Below are 13,403 nucleotides of genomic sequence, written 5' to 3'. Positions count from 1 at the left end.
GCCGTTTGTGCCTCTTGCTGCGATGCACGTGATTGTGCTGCGCCTCCTGGTGTGCCCACACTGGCCACCGGGGGCAGCCTTTCACGTTGCTTCCGCGCCAGAAGGAAAAAAATACAGTATTGTGTTTTTATTAGCACGATGATGATGATATGATCGTTTTCACATTTTAATGCCTTTCATATTTTTGTGTGTGCCTCGTTTTTCCGCCGATAATTCACTTCCCCCCCCCCCCCCAATTTTTTTTTTTTTCATAACAATTCTAATGAACATCAAATGCAGAAGCTTTTCCTTCCTAATTGGGGGTATTTTTCGACCTAGAACTTTTCAATTGACCTTGGTAAAATTCCGTCTGCGCGCCTTTCCACCACCACCAATTTCCGGCTTAATGAAATTCCGCAGGGGCCGTTCGGGTACCATGACCCAAAAAGTCACCGAATATTAACAATGAAATCAAAGCACATTTAAAACTCGCGTTCAGCACGGTAACGTGTGACCAGCAGTTGACCAATCACAGCGCTGTGATTGGTCAACTGCTGATCACATGACATGGACGCCATCTTGTTACCCTACCCCAAACAGTTACGCTTTTTTTTTTTTTTGCAGTATAGGTCTACCTCAGTTAAATCAACATTTTTGAGTGAGTGGGTGAAAATGTACAAAATGAGTTGTCAGTTTTGTGCACTCCTCTTCATGCAAGAGAGCCTTTTTGCACCCAAAAATGCTCGTGTGGTTATTTTGTGTGTGCTTCAAAACGTCCGTTTTTTTTAAATTGTGCAAAATGGAATATATAAAGAAATGGCATTTTGTCCAACATCTGGTGAGAAAGTTCGAGGTCCCCCAAAATTGATAATAATCAAAATAATAATGCATTGAATTTATATAGTGCTTTTCTCGACACTCAAAGGCGCTCCACAGTGGTTGCATTACTCGTGCGCTCGCACATTGACGCTGTGATGGCCCTGGGAGGTCGGCTGACAGAAGGAAGCGTGGCTGCCAGTGTGCGCCTACGGCCCCTCCCACCACCGACAAACGATCGCACCTTCCATACGCCAGCGTGAGTAACAACACATTGGTGTGTCAAGTGCCTTGCCCAAGGACACACAATGGGGATGGAAGAGCCGATTTTCGGGTTACTGAACGACGTCTGAGCTGCCAGCCAGCCAAATTTGAGAGCATGCGTGAGCGCCCCCCCCCCCCCCTCCCTCCCACGCTGCTGCTTCCTGGTCCTGGCTCTCCCTGCCCCCCCCCCCCCCCCCCTTCCTTCTCCTCTCGCTCTCTCCCGGCAGCTCATTTGGCGAGGAAGACGACGATGAGGAAGATGTGGCGCTTGTGGTTGCGCTTGTGGTGTGCGTTGAGCGCGTGCGCGTGCCTGCGCGTGGACCAGCTTTTCCCCTTCGGACCCGGGCCAGGAGACCGGCAGCTGCCGTCCGGCCCCGACTCCAGCGCGCAGGTGACGCTGCTGCACGGCCAGCTTCGACTCTTCCGGGAAAACGTCAACAAAGTTCACGTGAGGACAAACGACGTATTTTGGTTTTTGTCGAAAAAGTGCTGAAAAAGGGCAACGAATCAAAACCGTCCGTCACTTGTGGCAACTTTTCTTGCCCGCCTTCACGAGGTGCCGTTGCAGAAAAGTTGCAACTTTGACAAAGTCATGATCACGTTGCTCAGAAAGGAGGAAAAAAGTTTAAAAAAGAAAAAAAAGAATTGCCTCCCGATACGTCGATGATTGATTTAAAGATTTCCTTTGTGCCGATTGCTAATTGACAAATTCTCATTGATCAGGTTCACAGGAGCATTATTCAAAGCAAACCTTTTGGGCACGTGTTGGGAAGCCGGGAAAAAACAGTTTTTGGTTGATCTCAACTTTCGCAAAAATGTTAACATTTTTGGGAATAGATTTTTGTGTCATTTTAACATTTCTAGAGTTAAATGGTGTCCAAAGGAGGTTTTGTTGTTTTCAAAGGTTTTGCTTGAACTTAATTTACTGTGGACCAATATGCACTTTTTGAAATGTTGAATTTAACACTGCTCGTTTTGCTGTGTAGAAAATGAGAAGACACGTCATTTGGGGGGGCGGCTGATGCTAAAAGTCACATTCCTGAGGTCACGTGACCCGTCTGCGCGCCCCCTCCCCCAAAAGCAACAAGAAGATGAAAGAAGGCCACCCGCCGTTGCCTTCGGACATTTCACGCACAACTCGGCCAAGCCGGACGACAGCGCGTGGCTGCGTGAAATTCCAGAGGGGGGGGGGGGGCGCATTTGTTGCCTTCACAAAATTGATTCAGCACAATTTTGAGCTCATTTATTATTATTTTTTTAATTAAATTTTTAGTAACAATCCATTTAGAGATTGAGAAAACATGTTTTTATTCCTGTCAGTTGACATTATTCAATTATTGACGAGTGTTGCATGCTGGGGCCTTTTTTTTTATGAATTGCTTCATTGATATATTTTAAGAGTTAAACGAAAACTAAATAAACATTTGAACTATTTATTTATTGTAACTATGACATCGTAATTGAAAACAACAACATTGCTGTCATCGGGCCCAAAACTTTTCAGGAGACCGAAAACAACGAAATGTTTGTTCAACCAGGAATGTTGCATCCGCAAAGTGAGCCAGCCGCCATTTTCAACGCTTGAGATTGGGCAACGCCCCACGAGAAGAATTGATGAATTTTGGTACAACGGAATGATCTAAAAATAAACTAAAAAACAAACTCAGGCCTCGAAAAGACGGCAAATCGTTTTCCCGACGGGAGACGTTCAATCAAGGTATGTCCTCTAATTAGCGTCTGAGGTGCTTTCAAACGTGGAAGTTGTATTTACGCTAAGCTAACATGCTAACAATGCGGGACCACGCAGACATGAGTCTGCAACATTTTCAGACAGAAAATTAAATTTGACATAACCCAGTGGCGGTGCACGAGGCAAGCACGATGCTAATGCTACATGCTAAAGGTAGGACCGCGCGGTGCGTTTTCCATTTCAGGTCAACACGAATGGTTTGGTGTCTACGGTGGCGCCTCCGCCGGAGACGTCCTACTTGGGCAAGATGCCCGCCCCCTTCAAGATGGTGGCGGTCCTCCTCGGGGACCTGGACGCCAGCGACGGCCGGGGGCGGGTCCACTTCCGCGAGGACACCGCCGCCGCCGTGCTGCTGCGAGCCGCCGAGCACGTCGGGAAAGCCTTCCCCGGGGAGGGCGCCGTGCAGCCCACCAGCGTTCTGGTGGTCACCTGGGAAAACCTGGCCGCCGCCGCCGGCAACCATGACGGGCCGGACGCTCAGGTGAGACGTGAAGCAGCTGCCAGGTGGGATGTTGGATTGTCAGTCGTGATGTTTGTGTTTTCAACTTGACCAGTTTTCAAAATGTGAGCTGCTGTTCAGTGGATTGAGTTGCTTTGTTGACTTGAGCCTCGCTTCTTGATGGGAGCAAGTGGACTTGAAGTGCTTGTGAAGTTGTGAGAACGTTCAGAACCTTCAGAACGTGAGGAGCTTCTGTGCTGTTTTCAGAGAAACACCTTCCAGCTGGTTTTGGCCTTCTTGCCGTCTCGCAGCTTCGCCATCCTCTTGTATCCCAGCGACGGCCTGCAGTTCCTGTCCACGTCAGTAGGCGCACTGGAGGCGGGCTTCAACGAGGGCTCGGTACCGGGTTGGTTCTGGAACCAGCAGGGGGTCTACTACCGCACCACCACTTGGAACGACACCTCCGTTCTGGAGCTGACAGAGTACGTGTGGGACGTCACAATCCAGTTTTCGTTCTGGTCTTTGCGCATGCCTACCAACGACTTAAACCTGTTGCCCCCCCCCAGGAAGACCAACGCGGCGCAGGCTGGAGTTTGGGTGTACAAGATCGGGTCCACGTCCACTTTTGTGGGCATTACCGCAGGAAACGCCACAAGTCTTTCCGAGAAGGCAACGTCCGGTGGCGTGCCCGTTGCCGGGTTGCCGCGGCAATCAGATGAACAAATGCAGGTGGACAGGAACTCCGGACCTGGACCGACTGGAGCGGCGACCATGGAATGGCAGATGCTGACCACTGACACTCTAACTGGCAACCAAAGCAGTCACCCACAACCTGAAAACACGAGCACAAAGCCGCAATCTGAAGAACTACCACAGGCTGCGACGGCATTTCCTGGAACAGAAACGGGGACGCCGACACGCAGCAACCGTGACGGGGAACAACCACAGTCGGCACATCCGCCAAAAGCCGAGCCAGAATACCCCGAAAGAACTGAGTATCCAGACCCAAGATCCGCACAACTGGTTACCAAATCAACAGTCTCCGAGCATCCGAACCAAACGCAGCCAAAATATCCGGAAGTTCCAGAACAACCTGAAGCAAGATTCCCAGAACATCCGGGTCGACACCAGCCAGAACAACTGGATCCCGAGTCGGGATACCAGGAACAAGAACATCCAAATCAACCTGAACGAAGCGACGCAAAACATCCGGACCAAGCAGAACCAAAATATGCTGACCTTCCAGATCAACTTGAGACAACATACCCGGACCAAGCAGAACCTGAACCACGATTCCGAGAACACCTCGATCAGCACAAGCCAGCGCAGTTGCTTCCTGAGTCAAGTCACCCCGGGAAACCGGACCAAGCAGGGACAAGTTACCCAGAACATCTGGATCTACACGAGCCAGAACCATTGGATCCTGGCTCAAGATATCCACATCAACCAGAACATCCCGAACCACAGTCAAGGCACCACGACCATCCATCCCGCTCCGAGACCAGGCAACTCCATCCTGGATCCGAATCTGAATCCAGGCACTCTCCAGTCCCTGATCCGGTCCAAAGCGTTGTGGAGGTTGACGAAGAAGATTTCCATGTGAACGGTGAGCCAACAAATCTTGTCCAGCTCAGCCGATGAATGAATTTATTGTCTCTGACCTCGATCGTGTCTTTCCTCGACTGGTTCTTGATGGGCTTCGTCTTGTGCTTTTGAATTTCTCTTCAGTGTTTGCGTACAAATTGGACTCGTGTGCACACAACAGACACAAATGTTCCGGTTTTGCTGACTGCCGCGACCACGGCGGCGGTTACTGCTGCCACTGCAGGCCCGGATTCTACGGTAGCGGGTGGGACTGCGTGGCGGAAGGTGGGTAGCGTTGGGATTCTTTTGTGCAACACGCGCGCGCGCAGTCGCGCACTTGTCAGAAACGTCTTGTGGCCGGCAGGCAAACCGCAACGGGTCAACGGGAAAGTCTTGGGTCGGGTTTCTGTCGGGAGTCTGGAGGTGGAGCTGAACGCTGACCTGCACTCGTATGTGGTGGCCAATGACGGACGGGCCTACGTGGCCATTAGCAACGTCCCGGACACGCTGGGCCCGTCCCTGCTGCCGCTGTCGGCACTGGGCGGAGTTGTCGGGTGGGCCTTTGCCCTGGAACAACCCGGGTACCAAAACGGATTCCGTCTCATTGGTAAGAGTAACAAAAAACAGAAACGTTTTGTCTTTCGTTTTTTCTCTCCTGGTTTTGTCTTCGACCGGCTTTAGTTTTGCTCCAGCGGCGCCACTTGCATTCATTTCCGGCGCACGTCTTTGCTTTGTTTTGGTGCCGTCCACTTCTACCGACGCCTATTGTGTCAGGCGGCACATTCTCCCGGCGGGCCGAGGTCACGTTCCATCCCGGGAACGAGCGCCTGAGCATCAGGCAGGAATTGAACGGCGTGGACGAGCACGAGCACCTGGCGGTCAGCACGCGGCTGGACGGCCGCCTTCCGCCTGTTCCGCCGGGCTCCGCCGTGCAAATTGCCGCCTACAAGGAGCTGCACCGCCGCGGCCGCAACGGTGAGTGAGACTGCACGCCGCCAAGACCACCACGGACTCGTTTGGAACTCGACACGAGATGTTGCGGTCCTTGCAGAGATCGCGTCGTCCTCACAGCTCAACTACAACGTGACACCTCCGGACGGTGCGGCGCAGCGCCGAAGCTACCGCTGGCATCAGACCATCACCTTCCACGAGTGCCCCCGCGCGGCGCCCGCTGACCCCCTTCCCCGGAGCCAGCAGCTGAGCGTGGACCAGGTCTTCGTCATGTTCGACGCCAGGCACAACCTGACACGCTACGCCACCAGCAACACCGTCGGCTCCCTGCGTGGTCAGTTGACCTTGCGGCCGCTGCTAACTTAGCGTTCTGGCGTCCCAAACTTACACCGGAAGTTGTTTGAGCATTTATTCCACATTCTTCATATCCTTCTTGAGGTCCGTGTACTAGCACACTCGCTAGTAAAACAATTCCGCATACTTTGTGTTCTGGCGTCGCTTCTGCCGGCTAGCTTACTTTAGCTAGCCTTTAACCAGAGGTCGCAAATCCAGGTCCAGAAAGTAAAACCCCTGCCGCAGTTTGGCTTTAGCCCTCGGTGCTAGCTAGCTAGTTCCCTAGCCAGTAAACGAGCACCATGGGAGCTAGCTAGCTAGCAGCTGGGGATAAAGCCAAACTGTGGCAGGGGTTTTACTTTCTGGACCTGGATTTGCCACCTTTGACGCGACCTTGCTGCCAACGATAAGTTTTTGGAATGTGTTCTGTTGTCTGTCCGTCCGTCCACTCTCTCGTGGATGTCTGATTGGTCGCCGGGCAAATGGCAGCGACTCACGGGGCTGTGCAGACTTCCGCTAGTTGATGAGATCGCTAGCAATATTGTTTTGTGGCGCAGATAAACATCGGAGCGGGTTCCTGCCATTTGTTGCCTCAGCTGCAAGCTGGCGGGGTTCCAAGGTCGCGTCATGAAGTGGAGCAGGGTTGGTGGTGTTGTTGTTTTTTGGGAGGGGGGGGGGGGGCAGCGGCCTTGGGAAAAAGCGGAGGTCTCGAGGGGGCGTCCGCCGGGGTCGGCAGGATTCAGGAAAAACAAACTCAAGTCAGGTGGGCAAACATCTGTCAACACGTCACAGCAAATGCTCGCGCGTGACCGCCGCGCCTGCGCGTGCCTTTCAGCTGCACTTGCTGAGCAGAACCCGTGTTTGACGGGTCGTCACGGTTGCGACGTGAACGCGGCGTGCCGCGCGGGTCCTCGGCTCCTCTTCAGCTGCGAGTGTGTGTCTGGTTTCCATGGAGACGGACGCCGGTGTCGAGGTGAGCCCGTCCGTCGCCATGGCGACACAATTTGATGGACAGGTTGACTTACGGCGGAGAATTGATTGGCAGACGTGGACGAGTGCGCTGAGCCCGCGCGCGCGTGCGGGCCCAACGGCATGTGCGTCAACCGTCCCGGAAGTTTCCGCTGCGAGTGTGCGTCGGGATTTGCGAATGGCGCCGATGGAAAAGTGTGCGTTGGTAGGTACCGCCCCCGCCAAAAGAACCGCTGAGTGCTTGTGGCACCTGAGCTACCGTGCGCGCGCGCGCGCGTGTGTGTTCAGATGTGGACGAGTGCGCCACTTCGTCATGCCACCAAGACGCCGTGTGCTCGAACACGCCAGGATCGTTCGTATGTGGCTGTCTCCAAGGTTACCATGGCGACGGCATGGTCTGCAGCCCCGCCCCCTCAGGTAGGCGCCATGACGGGAATGTTGACATCTTCCTCAACATGTTTTGACCTCATTGCTTTTGCGTGTGGCGCGCCAGCGTGCCGCCATTTGCTAAAACACGCTTTAAAGTCATTTACGTCAGCATCATGTCATTGCTGTGTTGATGATATAACCGATGCTTGTTGTCATCACGTGAGCATTGTCATTAGCATGTGATTAGCATGTTAGCATTAGCATACTAGTCTTCTAGTTTACATATTGTTAGTATGTAATTAGCATCATGTAATTGCTGTGTTGATAATTTTCTTGTTAGCATCATGTGGCCTGCATTAGCACGTTGATTAGCATACTAGCCTCTTGTAGTTTACATATTGTTAGCATCGTGTAATTAGCATCATGGAATTGCTGTGTTGTTGATATAATGTAATTTGCTTGTTAGCATCATGTGAGCATTGTTAATAGCATCTTTTGATTAACATGTTAGAATTAGCATGTTGATTAACATACTACCTTCTAGTAGTTTACATATTAATTAGCATTGTGCAATTAGCCTGATGTAATTGCCATGTTATTGATATAATGTATGATGTAATTTGCTTGTTAGCATCATGTGGCTGGCATGTTATCAGCATGATGTAATTAGCATGCTGTGGGCTTCATGTCATGCTATCAGCCAGTTGTTGGCCTCATGTAGGTAGCGTGTTGGTAAGCTCAAATAATTAGCATGGCAGTATATTATTAGCAAGTCCGAATGTTGGTCCTTCAGTCTCGTTAAGATGGCTCCGCCCCGTCGTTGTCGCCCATGATGACCGGTATGATCCCTTTGATGCATTTTGAGTGACGGCCTTCGTCACGTGTACTTTTGGTTGGTCAGAGCGCGAGAAGAGCGCATGTGAGCGTCAGCGCGCCGCCGCCTCGTCCGCTTCGTCCGGCTTCTTCTCTTTCCTGCGTCGCACGGTGGACGAGGATGGCTACGTGCCGCAGTGTGACCCGGACGGCCGGTACCGGTCCGTTCAGTGCCTCCGCAACGCGGCGCAGTGTTGGTGTGTGGACGCTAGCGGGCGAGAGATCCCCAACACGCGCAGAGCAGCAGACCACGCCCTCTTGTGTGAGTGCTGCTAGCATGCTAATAGCTGCTGGTATCAAGTAGTTAACGTTTTGTACACATCGTCAACCTGTTCTGACCTGGATCAGTAGCGTGTCTCCCTGCCTTCATCTTTCAGGTCTGGACCCCAGTGTCAGTCCGGCTCCCTTCGGACCCACGCCAAGACCTGACGTCCAGCCGGTTGCCCTCGGAACAAAACTGCTGTTTGCTCAGGGTGGGAAGATGGAGGTCCTTCCTCTGGACCAAAACCACATGAAGGAGGAGGACGGCACCACTCTGCTGCACATTCCCGTGAGGCCGCCACGTCGTGTGTCCTAAGACCTGAGCTTGGCTGGCCTGAGACAAGATCACGTCCTGAGACCTGATCACATCTTCAGACCACCCGAGACCAATGCATGTCCTGAAACCAGATCGCGTCCTATGACGAGATCATATCCCGAGACCAGATCATGTCTTGAGACCAAATTCTGCGCTATGACCAGATCACGTGTGGATGTCCGCTTCCTGTCACACGCTCAATCGTAGCTTGTCTTTGTTGTGGCGTGTCAAACCTAAAAAGGACCCCAAAGCAGACTAAACACAAGAGACTTTGATAAAGCAATCGTTTCATAACAAAAAAGAGCACAAAGATCAGGAGGCGTACACGAAGTCAAAGTACAAGCAAACGATAAGCAGGTAAAGGGACCTGACAGTCCCTGGTCCTTGTGTCTTGTCCTTAGGACCGCGTAGTGGTGGCCTTGGCCTTCGACTGTGCGGAACAGAAGGTCTACTTCAGCGACATCACAGAACCGGCCATCAGAAGGACCAGTCTGATGGGGGGCCGCGTCCAAACCCTGGCCACCAAAGGTAACCAAGCGATGACGGACGCATGTCGTCAAAGTCGGCCGTCCACAACTTTGTGGGACAAATTGTCCTCTCGCCAGACGTGCAGAGTCCTGAAGGTCTGGCCGTGGACCCGGTGTCTCGCCTCCTGTTCTGGACCGACTCCGTGCGGGACACGGTGGAGGTTGCGTCGCTGGACGGCCGTCACCGGCGGGTTCTCTTCGATACCGGCCTGGTCAATCCCCGCCCCATCGTCACTAACCCCGCCCACGGGTGAGTGGCGGGCGGGGCGCCGAGTCGCGCCCTTGCACCAGAAAGAGCAAATCTCACAAAAGTCATATGTAACTGAAAGACCAGTACTGTAATAGATTACTACTTGACCTGATGCAAATAAGAAGTAATCCATTACTGATGGCATCCAGGACGTGTGGTACGAGTTCTAGCAGAAACGACACTATAGCTGGTTCAAGTAGGTCAAGAGGTCATTTGTTATTATCAGTAAAGTGAAAAGATCTCTGATTGTCACGTCAACCGACGTCTCAGTGAGCAGAAATGCAATATCGCTCAAAAGTTATCGAATATTTAATGGGCAAGTCCAGTCAAGCCATTTTCATGACAATAATACGTTGCGTGTATCTGAACGCGGCATTCTGATGAATATTGCGTTTGTGGAATATCAGCGAAGAAACAAAACGCAGCCATTATTTGTATCCATCTCAGGCGGCCATTTTGTCATTTGCTGCCAAATGAAAACATCCAAATGGCGCAAGACTCGCGTAACAGCCAATCACGGCTCAGCTTCAGAAAACAGATGGACCGTGATCGGTCGACAGCAAGCGACAAAATGGCCGCCCTCCGACATGGAAAATCAACTTCTACGTATAACTTTTGATTTGTGTCATATTTGATACATCCGGTCAGAATGCTTTCAATTGATACATTTACAACTGTGAAAAATATCATAATAAACAGACATATCAAACATATTTCCAAATATCAGAAAGAATATTTCCCACTATAGGAATAAATACAGGTGTGTCTGTCCGTTGTCATTTGGGGCGATCTTGCAAGGTCGCTGGAAAAGCCGTCAACTGGGTGATACTGCCCTCTCATGGATTATCCGTGCAATGCATGTGTCAGATTATATACGTCAGGCTTTTAATGGGGAAACAAATGTTACACTCGTGAACTCGAGAGCTCAAAATGTCTTGTGTTTAATAGAACAAGTTTGGCTTTATCGGGTTCATTTTTGAATTCTATTTTTTATATCTATTGTTATTTTCGCTTGTATTGATTTATTTGAGATTTTGGCATTTTTGGTCCTCCATACATGGAAGATGTAAGTGTAAATATATTTGGGCTGACTTGCCTTTCAAAATAAAATGACTATGCGTCGTGACCCCGTCGCGTCCGCAGCCAGGTGATGTGGGCGGACTGGGATCGAGACGGTCCAAAGATCGAGATGTCCAACATGGACGGCTCGGAGCGCGCCGTGCTGGTGCAGGACCGCCTGGGACTCCCCAACGCTCTGACCTTTGACCTGCACACACAGCAGCTCTGCTGGGCCGACGCAGGTCAGACCACGTGACGGGAATGACCGCAGCGAGTCGTAAAACAGGAAGTGTTGTGATTGTGACAGGAAGTCGCCTGTTGGAGTGTTTGGCCATGGCGACGCGCCAGCGTCGGGTGATCGCCGCCGCCGTGGTCTACCCCTTCGCCGCCGTGACGCTGGGCAGGAAGTTGTACTACACCGACTGGAGGAGGTACCAGAGTGAGCGGCGAGCGGCCGTCGGCGTCACTTGATGTTGCCGTTTGACCTTAGGGAGGCGGTGGTGGGCGTCGACCTCCGCACGGGGAAAGAGACGGAGCACTTCCTGCCGCACAAGCGCTCTCGACTCTACGGCGTCACCGCCACCAGCGCGCAGTGTCCGCAAGGTGCGTAGCTTAGCGCGCGGAACCTTGACTCAATTTCCAGTTGACCTTTTTGTGACTGCACGACCCCGAGAAACTTCCGCTTGACTTCCAGACCTTGTATATATGCATGCATGTATCTTATTTAATAAATAAGTAAATAAAAGTTTTTTTTTAAAATGAGGCTAATGAATAAATGTAAAAACGGATATAAATATGTAGTTAAAAATTTTAATGCCAAAAAATATATAAATGAAAATAAAACTATATATATGAAGTAAAGAAAAAAGAAGAGGTTAAAAAAATATTTATTCATTTTTAATTTTGGCAGTTTTGGTCCTCCATACTAATTGACTTCTAGAACTTTACTACACACGAACTTTCCAACTTGATCAACTGATGTCAACTGAGCATAGTAACTAACGATGCTCGCGTTATGATTGTGGAAATAGTAACTTCTAAGCTAACATGCTAACAAGGCGCTGAAGGCGACCATCTGAGTTTGAGTTTCGCTGCCGGCTAACGCGACACCACTTTTGCTCCTCCTACAGTGGCCAACGTGTGCGCCAACAACGGCGGCTGCTCGCACCTGTGTCTGCCGCGCGCCGGCCGCGGCTACACGTGTCACTGCCCGGACGACCCCAACGACATTCACGCTAACGGCGAGCGCTGCGTGGCGGGAAAGTAAACGCATGTTGGCAACGCTTCATTTTGTCGTTACAATTAAATTTTTTGCTTTTGCGTGTGTGTTTAAAAGGATCATTCAAGAGTAAGAAGTTAATATTTTGTTTATAATGAATGCGATAACTTCATTATTGTTCATGAAGAATGAATCGCTTCAAAAAAAGCGCATTTTTTCCACTTGTTGTCGACTGACTTCGATGACATCACCCGTGCCGAGGGAACAGGTAACGACCAATCACGGCTCAGTTTGCTGACCAAACCCAGGAAACGGGAGCCGTGATTGGTCGTTCGTTGATCTATTTCCCAAGCACAGGTGATGTCATCTTCAGTCGGCAGCAAGTGGAAACATTTGATTTGAATTGTTCATGAACAATAATGAAGTTATCAAATTCATTCTGGACAAAATATGAAGTGCTGAAAATGGCTCAATGGGTCAAGTATCGTTTTAAAAGTACATTCAGAAAGTAGATTGAATTTAAAAAGTACATCAAATGTGCACTAAAAGTACATTTGAGGTACATCGAAACAGCATTAAAAATGTTAAAAGGACATGAAAACAACAAACTATAAAGTACATTTACAACGACTTAGTATTTGAAAAGTAGATTAAAAGTAGAGTATGTTCAAAAGACATTCAAGTTACTGTACATTGAAAGATTGAAATGTTGAATGGGCGTCAACGTGCCATCAAAGTACGACGTGACGTTGAAAGCGGATTCAAGCTCGAAAGTAAAAAAAACACCAACTTAAAAACATGGAATGCAATTTATTTCATGACAAGCAGTTCAACTCATTTAACCCGAAACGCGTTCAAATTTGCAAATCACCTCAATGAAATGTTTTTTATGATACTAACTTTATTGACACCGAATTGTGAGCTTTCTTATGCAATCAATTTTTCTACGATAAACTTGCATATCTTCTTCTCGCAATGGTACTGATGATGATGATGATGATGAAGATCACAAGATCGACCTTCTGCCTTGTAAACATTTTACACACATTTACTTGTTTTTTTAGGCAAAGCAAATAAACTTTTGTTGTTCACATGTGGACTCATTTAATACATTAAACAAGAACAACATGATCAAGAGCTGTTAGCATGTTGCTACCGCTAGCAGACGGGAGGTCTGGCCGTGCACCCGCCACGGGTTGCCACGGGAACGAGAGATGCCAGTGACGTCGTCATGGTGAAAAACGATGGCCGAGCGCGTGCGTTTGTCTGCGGAACGCGTGTTGATGTCGCTCGTGCGCTTTGTTGGCCGCGTTTGTCGTATGCGCGCGTGCTTACGAGCGCCGCACGAGCACCGTGTCGCCGTCCTCCACGGCATAAAAGAGCAACGTCTTCAGGTCGCTGTCCAAGTGGTACTCGGGACCCGCGACCTGCCGGCAGCAACGCA

At 50.2% G+C, this 13,403-nt stretch overlaps 2 protein-coding genes across 4 annotated transcripts in view; one reads left to right on the top strand and one right to left on the bottom strand.

Annotated features, from left to right (window-relative positions):
* Positions 1-1,299: 1,299 nt before the first annotated feature.
* LOC147169072 (nidogen-1-like) lies at positions 1,300-13,052 on the top strand. 2 transcript variants are annotated; one of them, XM_086081890.1, is made up of 19 exons: positions 1,300-1,450; positions 2,994-3,290; positions 3,516-3,730; positions 3,815-4,854; positions 4,977-5,117; positions 5,197-5,439; positions 5,607-5,807; positions 5,884-6,117; positions 6,952-7,089; positions 7,162-7,290; positions 7,374-7,502; positions 8,356-8,589; positions 8,705-8,877; positions 9,306-9,432; positions 9,510-9,681; positions 10,825-10,982; positions 11,048-11,171; positions 11,231-11,343; positions 11,871-13,052. In XM_086081890.1, the coding sequence occupies exons 1-19, from the start codon at positions 1,310-1,312 to the stop codon at positions 12,005-12,007; spliced, it is 4,146 nt and encodes a 1,381-aa protein (XP_085938016.1). In that variant the 5' UTR covers positions 1,300-1,309; the 3' UTR covers positions 12,008-13,052. The 2 variants fall into 2 exon arrangements, with proteins under 2 accessions (XP_085938016.1, XP_085938015.1); XM_086081889.1 differs by having other exon boundaries at positions 1,300-1,507.
* The window catches only part of tbce (tubulin folding cofactor E), a 5,996-nt gene continuing 5,360 nt past the window's right edge, over positions 12,768-13,403 (bottom strand). Inside the window, exon 16 of one of the 2 annotated variants that reach the window (XM_086081892.1) lies at positions 12,768-13,386. In XM_086081892.1, the coding sequence (XP_085938018.1) occupies positions 13,291-13,386 (96 nt within the window). In that variant the 3' untranslated portion in view covers positions 12,768-13,290. The remainder of the gene's footprint in view (positions 13,387-13,403) is intronic. The other variant, XM_086081891.1, reaches the window with a different exon arrangement.

This window comes from Leptonotus elevatus, chromosome 8 (genome assembly GCF_054856555.1).
Source record: "Leptonotus elevatus isolate MCC_2025b chromosome 8, RoL_Lele_1.0, whole genome shotgun sequence".
NCBI classification, from domain to species: Eukaryota; Metazoa; Chordata; class Actinopteri; order Syngnathiformes; family Syngnathidae; genus Leptonotus; species Leptonotus elevatus.
The sequence above is the reverse complement of the archived record's forward strand: the minus strand, read 5'-3'. Positions and strand labels throughout refer to the sequence as shown.

What these genes read in the sequence shown, in the direction of transcription:
- LOC147169072 (XM_086081889.1), top strand. Translation starts at nt 1,310, where the DNA reads ATGAGGAAGATGTGGCGCTTGTGGTTGCGCTTGTGGTGTGCGTTGAGC. An exon ending in AGACGGACGCCGGTGTCGAG is followed by an intron (nt 7,090 to 7,161) that starts GTGAGCCCGTCC and finishes ATTGATTGGCAG; the next exon opens with ACGTGGACGAGTGCGCTGAG. An exon ending in GCTCTGCTGGGCCGACGCAG is followed by an intron (nt 10,983 to 11,047) that starts GTCAGACCACGT and finishes TGATTGTGACAG; the next exon opens with GAAGTCGCCTGTTGGAGTGT.